The 13,428-nt window shown below is 35.5% G+C and overlaps 1 protein-coding gene and 3 pseudogenes across 3 annotated transcripts; 3 read left to right on the top strand and 1 right to left on the bottom strand.

Annotated features, from left to right (window-relative positions):
* Positions 1-1,032: 1,032 nt before the first annotated feature.
* LOC104772114 (protein BCCIP homolog) lies at positions 1,033-3,272 on the bottom strand (annotated as a pseudogene). The gene is made up of 8 exons (XR_015593339.1): positions 3,142-3,272; positions 2,994-3,066; positions 2,328-2,555; positions 1,947-2,158; positions 1,786-1,862; positions 1,612-1,704; positions 1,464-1,520; positions 1,033-1,354 (listed from the first exon to the last, which is right to left on the bottom strand). The product of XR_015593339.1 is annotated as a protein BCCIP homolog (transcript).
* Positions 3,273-3,885: 613 nt separating this feature from the next.
* On the top strand, positions 3,886-5,591 carry LOC104768565 (GDSL-like Lipase/Acylhydrolase family protein). The gene is made up of 5 exons (XM_010492572.3): positions 3,886-4,315; positions 4,407-4,537; positions 4,627-4,860; positions 4,936-5,194; positions 5,310-5,591. Exons 1-5 carry the CDS (start codon positions 4,081-4,083, stop codon positions 5,501-5,503), a joined length of 1,053 nt encoding a protein of 350 aa, XP_010490874.2. The 5' UTR covers positions 3,886-4,080; the 3' UTR covers positions 5,504-5,591.
* A 1,878-nt stretch (positions 5,592-7,469) lies between these two features.
* Positions 7,470-8,837, top strand: LOC147918380 (nucleolin 2-like; annotated as a pseudogene).
* Positions 8,838-9,392: 555 nt separating this feature from the next.
* LOC104768564 (pentatricopeptide repeat-containing protein At5g03800 pseudogene) lies at positions 9,393-12,287 on the top strand (annotated as a pseudogene). Its single transcript, XR_015593881.1, has one exon. The product of XR_015593881.1 is annotated as a pentatricopeptide repeat-containing protein At5g03800 pseudogene (transcript).
* The last annotated feature ends 1,141 nt before the right edge of the window (positions 12,288-13,428 follow it).

Below are 13,428 nucleotides of genomic sequence, written 5' to 3'. Positions count from 1 at the left end.
TGGGGGATATTTATATTACTAATAAGAATAAGAAAGAAAAATTCAAGTCCAATCGTTTAAAACAAAAAAACGAAAGTTGGCAACCATGATAGCAAAATACAAATATTCTCATAATAGAAGAAGAAAAGTTTGATTCAGTAAATCATAACACAGAAACAGAGAAACAGAAAAAACTTTTAATAATATCCTGAAAGGTGCTCTTCCACTCTCAAACCTGAAAGAAAGCAAAACTCAGATGAATGAAAATATCTAGAGTTAAAACAAGAGAATACAAAAGAAGAGAAGAGTTTACCTCAGGTAAGTACGTAATTCCATTTCAAGAAAATCAGTAATCAGATTTCGACGTCGAGCTATCCTTATGTAACCATTGTCTCCTTTAGAAGTACCTCTTGAGTCCTGCGCCTCCCAGAAATGAACACCATTGCAATCCGTACCAAACCCGGTTATTAATAAAAAATGTCTATATGTTTCCCTTGCTTTATTCCGTGGACGATAGACATCATTGAAGTTAAGATTCTCATAAGCCTTCTTAACAAGAATAAGTCGAGCAGCAGTGGGTGATTCTATGACACTCGCCATGAGAAGTTTTTCAAAGTCATCGTCAACTGTTTTATCACCTTTAAAGCCGTTGTAGTCAATAATATTGACACGAGCACGGTACCTTTTGGCAGGGGTTGGAGGTTTCACACTTTTTTGCAAAATCATGAGTCAACGGATTGTCTGATTCTAATACCGTTCCTGTTTCGAAAAGATGCTCCAAACGAGGAAGATCTGTAGGGATTTGATTCTAACATTTGGAGGTTTCACACTTTTTTTTCGGATTTTTTGTTTGTTTTGAGTGGTGAGTTGTGAAAATAATTTGAAAAGTCCGGAGGGATTTTTCTTGTAAATAAGTATAATTGAGCTTTTTTTTTTTGTGTCAAATATGCTTTGAGTGTGTTTTTACCCATTAATTTGTAATACACGAATAATAAATTATGTTCGCATAGAGGTGACGTACATACATACAACATACATGTGGAGAAAGTAAAGTAGTAAACTCAATTATATAGAGAAAAATAAGTTAATTCAAATATTTTTTTTTTACAAATATGTATCTAATTATAAACCAAGTCTACCTCTATTTCTAATCCAAGTCTACAATTAAGAATCATTTTCCAGTAATATGCAGGGGAGGAAAGTCGGAGAACAACAAAACCTTAGCACTTTAATAATCTCATCAAAACTGGCGGAGTTCGATAAACAACAGAGCCGTTAGCCGAAATCTTTAAGAAGAAGAAGATGTTCATTACTGTTCAGAGATCTTTTGTGCCTCCACGACCATCACTCGACCCATCAACGGATGATTCTTCAACTGCAGGAATTGGCATTATAACCAAAGATTACAAACCAGAAACAACTGTATTCAAACTTTGGTTGTGATTCCGGCAAAAAGTATGTTGGCATTCAAGAGATGAACTTACCTCTTGAGATGTAACTAGCTGCGAGTGCATAGGGAATGCGAAGGACCAAGAGCTAAGCTGTATAGTACATTTTTAAGCAAAATGTTTAGAGTATAACTTTTGTTTCTTTACACAAGGGAAGTTGAGTAGGTAATGTGAGGGTAAGTACCTCGAGAGTAATCTGATCTTCAGGCTTAAGGAATATTGTTTCCTCCTGTTCGTCTTCACTACAACAAGGTTTTCTCTGTTTGGGATGCTTCAACTAATATAACCAAGAATCCACATCACATTGTTAAAACAAGAAAGAGAATTCAAAAACCGGAAAAGAATCTTATGGGAACACCTTCTAAATCTTAGTGAGTAGAGTGACTATAGAATATATGACTTGAAGCGGAATGACCCTCGAAGTTCTTCTGTAGGCTATAAACCGAAACTTCAAACTGTTAAATTAACATTTTCTCATGAGTAAAGAACATACCTGAGTTTATCTTCAAAAGACCATACCTCGTCTTCAGTGGCCCATGAGACTTCGTCGAACAATCCATCATATAGTGGAGGAAGGAGCTGTGGTGGGAGATTCAACACTCTTTTGAGATACCAGTAAACCAACATCTTTCTCCTTTTTCTCCAAGAGTAGTTCTAGATCACTCGCTATAAAGTCTTCTCTGGACAAACATTAATAAAAACTCTTTTTGCTCTCTAAAGCACTTACTGTCCTGAACGCAAAAGAGTTATACATGTACAGTGGTTAATTGAATGCATACCGTAAAGTTATAAAACCAAATACGAACAAACACCTTTCAAACATTCAATTCGATCATTAAGCATAGATAAAAAAAAAAAAAGTAAAGTCACGTAACAAAGATGAGTTTTTACATGGCTTGCCTTGTATCTTGCCAAGTTAAGAGCAGTGACAAGAGCAAATAATGCTTGATCCTCATCATCTGCTACTTTGACTACAGTTACTTACCACGTTGTCGATTCAATATCAAATCCACAAACCCGGTCAAATCCCAGTCCTTGTCATCGAGATAGTTTTGTTGGAGAATCTTTGACTCCATGAAAGTCTGTAGCTTTAGAGTCGAAGAACTCAAAGTCTTATTGGACCTCTCCCTTCAAAGATCAAAATTACTCTACTCAATAGCAGAGTAACTTCTTCATCAGAGGACTCCAACAATTGTTTATCCTTCCCTTTATTAGATAAATTAGGGAACTTTGCATCTACAAAATTCAAGAATGCGAGCATACTCATCAAGTCACTAGCTACACAATGTTCTTATGTATAGAGAAAGTCTCAATCTTTAAGGTTACTACTACTAAGTACTAACTAACCAAAAGACATATCCGGATGAGGCAATTTACGTCTAGCCGTTGACGCAAAAGGCTAAAGGTTGATACTTTGACAATCCAAACTAACAAAAGTTTAACGCCAAATTCACCAGAACCTAAAAGTTTGTCCCTTCTCTATGAATTGAGATCATAACTTTACTCCATAAAGAAAAAAAGAGTATGAATAGCAATTCTTTGGATTGAGATTGACGAGAATCTTACCAACGGTGGAGCGAGATGAAACACCGGTAAGATAATCGGCGGCGACTTGGAGATAGACGGAGAGAAGAAGAACCTGGTTTACTTAAAATAAACGGGTTCATACAATTAAATTTCCTAAACCGAATGGTTTGATCGAGTCAATTCATACCGGGATTTTCTTAATCCACCGTGCCGGTCCGTTCCAACTATAAATCCGATCTCTGTTCCTTCCAAATCAAAGCCCGATTGGAGCCCAGATCGACCCAATTGGAGTAACACAATCAGTGAAGGTAATCGCATCTTATTCAAGAATCAAGATTACTGTAAACATTCACATGACTAGTGTAGAGACTAAGGGACTCGAGGAAGAAAACAAAAAAAAGGTTTGTTATGAAGTAAAAGTTAAGTTTCATTCAAATGCTAAAACATGTGACCTCTTCGTAGTTCTTTTTTTTGACTAAACTCAACGAAAGAGAAAACATTTTAACAAACGAAATATAATTTATAATAACTTTTGTTCCTTGATTGTGATTGATTGCATGAAAACTGTGAGAGGTCACGTATATATGTCTTCTTCTGGATGCATTGCGTGTTAAGGTTTACCTTCTTTTGCGTCGAATACGACGTTACTAACGCCGACTTCATGCATCATAGTATGTTAATTAGAGCCTTGAATTAAGGATGTGCTGGTCCTTTTTTTTGAATATTGTATTTTTTAAAGGATTTTCACACTTATGAAATTTCATATCTATATTTCTAATCTTTTAAATTTTTTTCCATACTTGCACCATTTTCCACGCTGAAACATATCCTTCTCAGCTAGGCTTGAAGTCATCAATTAGATATTAGACAATTGGAAAAGAAAAAAAAAAAAAATTGTATTATAAAAGATTAATTGGTTTTGAGTGGAAGTAAATGAAAATGCAACTGAGGATTCAGTTTGGTGCATGCAGCTTCAAGCAAATTAAAAAAAGTTCCTTCTTTATCAAGCAACTTAACTACTCTCTCTTCCTTTAAAACCCCTAACCATATTCACTACTTCTTCACTCAACTCAACCCTCGATCTCTTTATCTCTCTATCTCTTACTACGTACATTCAAATAGAAAAATGAAGATGTTTACAATATTGTTGATGAGCTTTTTGGTTATTGCTGCCGGCGTTGGGACTGGTCAGCCTCTTGTACCGGCTTTGATCATAATGGGAGATTCAGTTGTCGATGCCGGTAACAACAACCGTCTCACTACTCTTGTCAAGGCCAATTTCCCTCCCTATGGACGTGACTTCTTCGACCACAATGCTACCGGCCGTTTCACTAATGGGAAACTCGCCACCGACTTTACCGGTTCGAACCAGCATAACTCACCATTCACGTGTATTATATAACCATCTATCATCTCTTATTCCTTAGACAATTTTGTTTGTTGTTTGAGTAGCTGAGAATCTAGGATTCACTTCTTATCCGGTGCCGTACCTTAGCCAAGATGCAAATGGGACAAATTTGTTAACCGGGGCCAATTTCGCCTCTGGTGCTTCCGGTTTTCTTGATGCAACTGCTCTGTTATACGTAATTAATATCCTTAACCCGGTTTAATCAGGCTATGAAGTTAGTTAACCGGAATGATTTGAACATTTTGTGGTTTATCATATTGTTAGAACGCAATCACATTGAACCAACAGCTGAAAAACTACAAGGAGTACCAAACCAAAGTGACGAACATCGTTGGTAGAGAAAGAGCAAACGAGACATTCTCACGCGCGATTCATCTTCTAAGCACGGGACCAAGCGATTTTCTTCAAAGCTATTACATCAATCCGATCCTTAACCGGATTTTCACGCCTGATCGATACTCAGATCGTCTCATGAAATCCTATACCACCTTTATCCAAGTAACTTAAACCAACACCATACCGTTATTTTATAATCTGCCGGTTTAATTGTGTGTGTTTTTTTCTTTGGGGTAGAATTTGTATGGTTTAGGAGCTAGAAGGATAGGAGTGACGACGCTACCGCCGTTAGGTTGTTTACCGGCGGCGATAACGATGTTTGGTGGAGCCGGAAACAATACATGCGTTGAAAGACTAAACCGGGACGCGGTTTCCTTTAATACCAAACTCAACAACACGTCTATGTCCTTAACAAACATGCTTCCCGGTCTGAAATTGGTCGTCCTTGACATCTATAATCCTCTCTTAAGCATGGTCGTGAACCCTGTCGAAAATGGTACGATCTTTTAACAAAAACCGCAACTTTATTTTAGCGACTAAACACCGACACTATTTTCTTTCTCATTTAAAAATACTCACACTTTTAATTAATATATCTGAATGTTAATTAGGGTTTTTTGAATCAAGAAGGGCATGTTGTGGAACCGGAACAATGGAAACTTCGTTCCTATGCAATGCAAGATCGGTCGGTACATGTTCGAATGCTACCAATTACGTGTTTTGGGATGGTTTTCATCCATCCGAGGCAGCAAACCGTGTTATCGCAAACAATCTTCTTCTCCAAGGAATCCCTCTTATCTCTTAAACCTAAGTTTATTTTAAAACATTGACATGATGGAAAAACTATTTATCTTATGTAACATCTTTCATTACATCGAAATTAATTAATGTCATCTATAACAACTCAACTAAGAGAAACAAAAAAAAAAGTATCCATTTATGATTATGTAAAACTGGATATAAAAAAAACATCTAATTTACTATAAATTATTTTACATTTAATTGAAAAAAAAAAAAAACCAAGGCAGCTGTTTCCACACCTTCAAAAGCCATAAGAAAAGTCTCTTCAAAGGACAAGAACAAGCAAACTGGTGCCTCTTCTCATTACATAATAATTTGGGGTTTTTGTTTTTGAGAACCTAGTTTGATTGCTGCTTTTATTGAATTCAAGTATGGACACCGATTCTAAATATTTGGTGGTGGTGGTGTATTGGAGAAATTTATTTTTAGTCCCTCTATTATAGTTCTTTCACATAAATTTTGAAATTGGAACGGTGTTAGAGAAGGATAATCCCTTGATGCAAGACTTCGCCAAAGATCGGCACACTATCTAAAACTCTGAGATTTTTGGAGCTTTTATATAGTACTAACCGACAACAATCAATTATGTAATCAGTTATGAGTCTTACTCCTTCTCCACGACGTATTCTAAAGTAACCACCATAGCCTTTTTTTTATCCACGCGAATCTTGGGCTTCCCAAAAGGGGAATACCAAGATAATCCACTCTATATCCAATGAGGAGAATAAAATGCATGTATAATAAATTTCTTTTCCACGAATGTCTTTGTAAGGCTTATCAACCACATAGAGCCTAGCGGCTATGGGGTTCTCATGTATAGATTTCTCGAGCATATCTTCAAACAAAGCATCTTATACGAGTTATAGCTAATGATTTTGGTGAGAGCACTAAACCTTGGAAATAGAGAAGGTGTCTCTCCATAAATTCTTGAATGGTAAAACACTTTATGTGCAAGAAATTATGAATAATATGCATAGAAAAGCATTAGTTGATTGGTTTAGAGAAATATAATCCCTTGACGCAAGACTTTGCCAAAGAATAAAAGCCTCCAACATTTGGCAAAAGATATAATCAGCAAAATCATTGTAACATATATATTAATTAAAAACTTAAGTTATTAAACTATATTAAATTTAAAAAAAATAAAAATAACATATGATAAATTAGAAAATACAATTTTGAAATATTAAAATATAACAATAACATATGTTCAATTAGAAAATACAATGACATCACAAATGATAAACTAAAAATATATAATTATCATCAAATACTAGCATAAGTAGCATCAAATAACAATAATATATATTTATTTATATTTTGTAATGAAATTTTATTTTTAATAATATAGAAATGCCCCTTTTGGAGTACCCCTTTTCAAAAACAATTTTTTTGAATATTTCCATTTTTACTCTGTTTTACACAATTACAATATGTTAAATTAATTTTTAGAATTTTTTTTTTTAATTTTAAGTTCTCTATTTTACATTTAAGATATAATATTAAGGGAGTATGATTTAGTATTTGAAGTTAAGGATTTAGAATTTAATCATTTTATACATTGAAAAATGGATAATTTTGAAAATTGATAACATGAAAAGCTATTTTCTGACATAAAAAAAAAATACATTTTTTAAAATGCCCCATTATTTATACCGACACTTTACAGTATTGAATTCCAAGTTTAAAACATTTTTTATTTTGCCAAAAAAAAAAACATATAAAAAAGTGGTTCATATAGATTGAACAGAAATTTCCCCAGCGGCTCTAGAAATATGTTTTTTTTAATGTTTAAAACCCTCTCAGTCTCTTGGGTAATGAATAAGAAGAAGATTATGACTCTATGGGCTTACTGCAGGCCTGAACTAAATTAAAGGCCCAACCGTAACCGTTTGTTCGGGACCAGAATAAATAAGAAGAATTAACAAACAACAAAATCTTCAAACCTAAATCCCTAGATCGCTGGAACCCGCTCTTGTCAACGTAATCACCATGGAAGAATCCGCCATCAAAGTAATCTTCTTCTTCTTCTTCTTCTTCTCTATTTAATTAATTAAGTAATCGTTTTCGTATGTGAGAAAAGTATTATGACTTATGAGGTGAGTAGAAGAATTTCTGATTAGATCTTTTGTACCTTTATTTAGGATCTGAAAGTGCTGGATTTGAACGACAGTGTTGCAGACGCTCCAAAACCCTGGTAAATTATTTACCTTTTTTTTTTTTTGGTTGTTGTTCTCTATGTTGGTATATATATTATCTCCACCTCCACCTACAATGCAATGAAAATAAAATTGTTGCTGTGAATAATTTTAGCAGTTATACTTTCACGACGATATCCGTTGAGGGATATGACACTTCGCTGCCAGAGTATTATGTCGAGCTCGCGTTGCAAAAACATTTCTCTTCTTGTGGAGAGTTGTTATTTTGTTATGTTCCCAGAGACTTTGCTACGGGTTTCCTGAAGAGGTACCTTTCTTTTTTTTTTTTTTTTGTGGCTCTCTCTCTCTCATTCATGTTTTAATTATAATCTCAAATTGCATCAGTGTTGCCTTCGTGAGGTTCGCTGGGGGAGCTGCCGAAGAAAAGGCGTTGAAACTTAATGGAACTGACTTGGGACGATCTACTGCAATCGTTAAGCCTGCAACCTTTCCGACAGAGTCCGATGATGATGATGTTAATCCTTTTCCTGGCCATGATCTTAGTAATCTCTCGACTTGGATAAAACAATACATGTAAATTTTTGATAAATATTACCTTCTGCAAATCAATTTTTTTGTTTGTAGGATGTACTACTATAATTCTTCTAGTATCTGTAACATATATGTTTTCTAGCTAGAACCTTTTTGTCATGTTACTAATTTGGTTATTTCTCTCCTTGAATTTATCAATATTTAGGGTCTGCGTTACCGGGTATGACACTTCCCTTCCTGAGATTGATCTCAAGATGGCGCTCTGTGAACATTTCTCTTCATGTGGAGATATCTGGCTAATTGATGTTCTCTCTGAGTTTGTCGCTTCTTTCTTCCTACATTTTTTTTTTAGTTTTTTTCCCAATGCAACTCTCAATATATAGTTATTGAATTCTAACAAAAGTCTCTGTCTCTGTCGAATTTTACAGTGCAGCTTACATTCACCTTCGAGGAGAAGGATCTCTAGAGAAGGCGCTGGAACTAAATGGATCTAACATGGGAAATATGACTCTTGTTGTTGAACCTCTTTTGTCCCGACCCCGTGACCCGAGAACCTTTTCTGTTGGCGAGCCCCAAAGTACATGTTCTTGCTCTTTCTTCTTAGTTTCTAATCTTCTTGTTAACAAAATTAAAACCCTCTCTCATTAGTAGTTTCGTTGTTTATTATCTAGGTGTTTTACTAGAGATGCAGATGGAGAAGAAGAAGAAAAAGGAGATGAAGTTGAAGATGAAGATGGAGAAGGAGAAGGAGAAGGCTCTCTCTTAAGGACTTTGGAAAATGCTCTCTCTAACATCAACTAGTAGGTTGGTTTCTTAACCAATATAACAGATCAGTTTAGTTGGTTGACTCGACCACGGAGTGAATAATATTGACATGGTCCTTGTAACATTAATATGGTTAAAATGTGTCAAAACCAATTGATATGACGAGAAAACTATTTAGTATCTTTTATGTAACATCCTAATTTACATCGAAATCAATTAATGTATCTCTAAGTCGACACAACCTCAAGTAAGAGACTAGTAATTAGTAAACACACCAAAATAAATAGTATCATTTTATGATTAGCCTGCTATGAACAACTTATAATTTACATTTATTCTAAAATTAACAAAATATAGATATTTGATCAGATCAATAGTATAGGGCAAACTCCGTATATTTTTCAATAATACAGGGACTAAAAATTAAATTTCTGCATTACAAAATTTGGTCTCTTTCTTCTCAAAGTAAAGAAGAAGAGGACAAAGTGAAAAGGTTTATCCATGGCGATTTAGCGCCCAGCAGCCTCTCTCTAATCTCATTCATGTCCACCGTTAATCATCACTACCTCCTCAATGTTACTCATATCCCACCTTCAATTCCTCGCCCCAAACTTCATCCCTCTCTCTCGCTCTATCGGAAACCAGAACGCCTCTGTTCTCTCTCTGCATCTCTGTCCCTTTCACCAGTAAACATCAATGACCGTTCTTCTTCTTCTTCTTCTCCTTCCTCTAAGAAAGAAACGGAAGAGATTGAATCAATTGTTGATGGGTATTTCTATCTGCTTCGCTTGTCATCTCAATACGACGACGTCGAGGTAACAAGAGCTGTACACGCTTCGTTTCTTAAGCTCAAAGTCGAAAAAACCCGTCTTGGCAATGCCCTTATCTCCACGTATCTCAAACTTGGCTTCCCTCGTGAGGCTTTTCTCGTATTCGTGTCTATGACTTCACCGACGGTTGTTTCTTACACAGCTCTCATCTCTGGTTTCTCAAGATTAAACCTTGAAATTGAAGCTCTTAAGGTCTTCTTCAGGATGAGAAAAGCAGGTATTGTCCAGCCGAATGAGTATACTTTTGTAGCGATTTTGACTGCTTGTGTGAGGGTTTCGCGATTCTCGCTTGGGATTCAGATTCATGGATTGATAGTTAAGTCAGGGTTTTTGAGTTCTGTCTTTGTTTGTAATTCGTTGATGAGTTTGTACGCGAAGGGTTATTCGTGTGATGATGTGTTGAAGGTGTTTGATGAAATTCCTCAGAGAGATGTGACTTCGTGGAACACTGTGATTTCGAGTTTGGTGAAAGAAGGAATGTCTGATAAAGCTTTCGATTTGTTTTATGAGATGAATAGAGTTAAAGGACTTGGAGTTGATTGTTTTACGCTTTCAACTCTTTTGAGCTCTAGTGATGACTTCTTGAGAGGCAGAGAACTCCATGGTCGTGCTATTAGAATTGGGTTGATGCAGGAATTGAGTGTGAATAACGCTCTGATTGGGTTTTATTCTAAGTTTGGGGATATTGAAAAGGTAGAGAGTTTGTATGAGATGATGATGGTGCAAGATGCTGTTACTTCCACGGAGATGATCACAGCTTACATGGCATTTGGAATGGTGGATTCTGCTGTTGAGATATTTGAGAATATAACTGAGAAAAACACTATTGCTTATAACGCTCTCATGGCTGGGTTCTGTAGAAACGGTTATGGCTTGAAGGCACTGAATTTATTCACTGATATGCTGCAGAGAGGTGTTGAGTTGACGGATTTCAGTTTAACAAGCGCTGTGGACGCTTGCGGTTTAGTTTCAGAGAAGAAAGTAAGTGAACAGATTCACGGGTTTTGTATTAAGTTTGGATGTCTGCTTTTAAACCCTTGTATCCAGACTGCATTGCTTGATATGTGCACAAGGTGTGAAAGGATGGCAGATGCTGAGGAGATGTTTGACCAATGGCCTTCTAGTCTCGACAGCTCAAAGGCAACAACATCAATACTTGGTGGTTACGCTCGTAATGGGTTATCTGATAAGGCTGTATCCCTGTTCCATCGCACTCTCTGTGAAGAAAAGTTGTTGTTAGATGAAGTTTCTTTGACTTTGATTCTTGCTGTCTGCGGGACATTAGGGTTTCGGGAATTGGGTTATCAGATCCATTGCTATGCTCTTAAAGGTGGGTACTTAACTAATGTAGCCTTGGGAAATTCTTTGATTAGCATGTACTCAAAATGTTGGGACTCAGATGATGCCATAAAAGTTTTTAAAACGATGCAAGATCATGACGTTGTTTCTTGGAACAGCTTGATTTCTTGCTACATCCTTCAAAGAAATGGTGACGAGGCACTGGCTCTATGGTCGAGGATGAATGATGGAGGGATCAAGCCTGACAAGATCACCCTCACTCTTGTTATTTCTGCATTCCGGTATACAGAGTCAAATAAGCTTAGTAGCTGCCGTGATCTGTTTCTCTCCATGAAGACTATCTATGACATTGAACCAACGACAGAACATTACACTGCATTCGTCCGTGTTCTGGGTCATTGGGGTCTTCTTGAAGAAGCGGAAGACACAATAAACTCGATGCCGTTTCAGCCCGAGGTCTCTGTTTTGAGAGCTCTGCTTGATACCTGCAGAGTACATTCAAACACAAGCGTTGCGAAACGAGTAGCAAAGCTTATACTATCGACAAAACCTGAAAATCCGTCTGAGTACATCCTCAAATCCAACATTTACTCGGCTTCCGGACTCTGGCATCGCTCTGAAATGATTAGAGAGGAAATGCGGGAAAGAGGTTACCGGAAACATCCTGCTAAAAGCTGGATAATCCATGAGAACAAAGTACATTCCTTTCACGCGCGTGACACATCCCACCCGCAAGAGAAAGACATATACAGCGGATTGGAGATACTGATAATGGAATGTCTGAAAGCTGGATACGAACCAAACACAGAGTTTGTTCTTCAGGAGGTTGATGAGTTTATGAAGAAGAGTTTCTTGTTTCACCACAGCGCTAAACTCGCCGTGACTTACGGCATTCTCACGAGCAATACTCGAGGGAAGCCTGTTCGGGTTGTGAAGAATGTGATGCTCTGTGGTGATTGTCACGAGTTCTTCAAATACGTTTCAGTTGTGGTAAAGAGAGAAATAGTTTTGAGAGATTCGTCAGGGTTTCATCATTTTGTGAATGGCAAGTGTTCTTGTAGAGATCGGTGGTGAATCAACTAGGATCAAGTTTTTGGAAGACTCAGTTCTTGTAGACTGGTGAATCAACCAATAAGGCCTTAGTTTCTGTAATGTTTGTTTTATATGATTACAAGTTGTTAATATACGAGAGTTTTGGTTTGGATTTGTTGGGGAAACGGGGTGGAAATTGATAGATATAATAAAATGTTTGGTAGTGAAGAGGGAAAATGAGAAAAAGTTATCATGCTTAATACTCATAGCAAAATACAAATCCATTCTCATAATAGTCTTCAAGTTTATAACAAAGAAAGGAAAGTTTGAATCTTTATTTAGTTATTTAAGCAATATTGTTAAAGTTTAATCCTATTATTATGTGGCATATAACAAAAAAATGCCATTACATTTTTATTAATTTAATACTAATAAAAGAAAAATTTATGTAATTTATATAATAATAAAACAATATTTTTGAAATTATTTAATAAAATTATTTAAAAGATTCTATTTATTGTTTCAGAAATCTTTGGAAACAATAACAAACTATTTAATTGATTAAAAATTACTTTTTATACATAATATTCACTATATAAACAATACTAAGTTTATAATGTTGACAATATACATATACATAATCTAATTGTAATTTTCACATATAAAGTTAATATATACTAACATGTTATACCAATAACTGATTAACTGCATGTTATTAATATTCGACGTCGGGTTATCCTAATGTAACCGTCGTCTCCCTTGGTAGTCCCCTTGAGTCATGTGCCTCCCAGAAATGAACCCCATTGCAATCAGTACTAAACCCAGTTACTAATAAAAAAATGCTCAAAAGCAGTAATCATTCTCTAAAAAACGTCCAAATTTCATCACTCTTTCTCGTTGTATCAGCAACAACAAGAATTCTTAGTTGATGGTGAAACACTTTCTATACAATAAATTATGGATACAATATCTAGAAAAACATTAGTTGATGGTGTTAGAGAAGGATAATCCTTTGAGTCTTTGACGCAAGACTTTGCCAAAGAAGAAAATCCTGCAACATTTGGCAAAAAGTATAATCAGCAAATTCATTGTAACATATATATTAATTAAAAACCATATTTATTAAACTATTTTAAATTTTAATTTATAACAATAACATATAATAAATTAGAAAATACAATTTTGAAAATTTAAAATATAACAATAACATATGTTAAATAAGAAAATACAATGACATCACAAATGATAAACTAAAATTATATAATTAGCATCAAATACTAGCATAATTAGCATTAAATAACAATAATATATAT

Source organism: Camelina sativa, chromosome 20, assembly GCF_030686135.1.
Source record: "Camelina sativa cultivar CO46 ecotype springtype chromosome 20, ASM3068613v1".
In the NCBI taxonomy this organism is placed as follows: Eukaryota; Viridiplantae; Streptophyta; class Magnoliopsida; order Brassicales; family Brassicaceae; genus Camelina; species Camelina sativa.
This window is presented reverse-complemented; position numbering and strand designations above follow the sequence as displayed.

What these genes read in the sequence shown, in the direction of transcription:
- LOC104768565 (XM_010492572.3), top strand. Translation starts at nt 4,081, where the DNA reads ATGAAGATGTTTACAATATTGTTGATGAGCTTTTTGGTTATTGCTGCC. An exon ending in CCTATACCACCTTTATCCAA is followed by an intron (nt 4,861 to 4,935) that starts GTAACTTAAACC and finishes TCTTTGGGGTAG; the next exon opens with AATTTGTATGGTTTAGGAGC. An exon ending in CGTGAACCCTGTCGAAAATG is followed by an intron (nt 5,195 to 5,309) that starts GTACGATCTTTT and finishes AATGTTAATTAG; the next exon opens with GGTTTTTTGAATCAAGAAGG.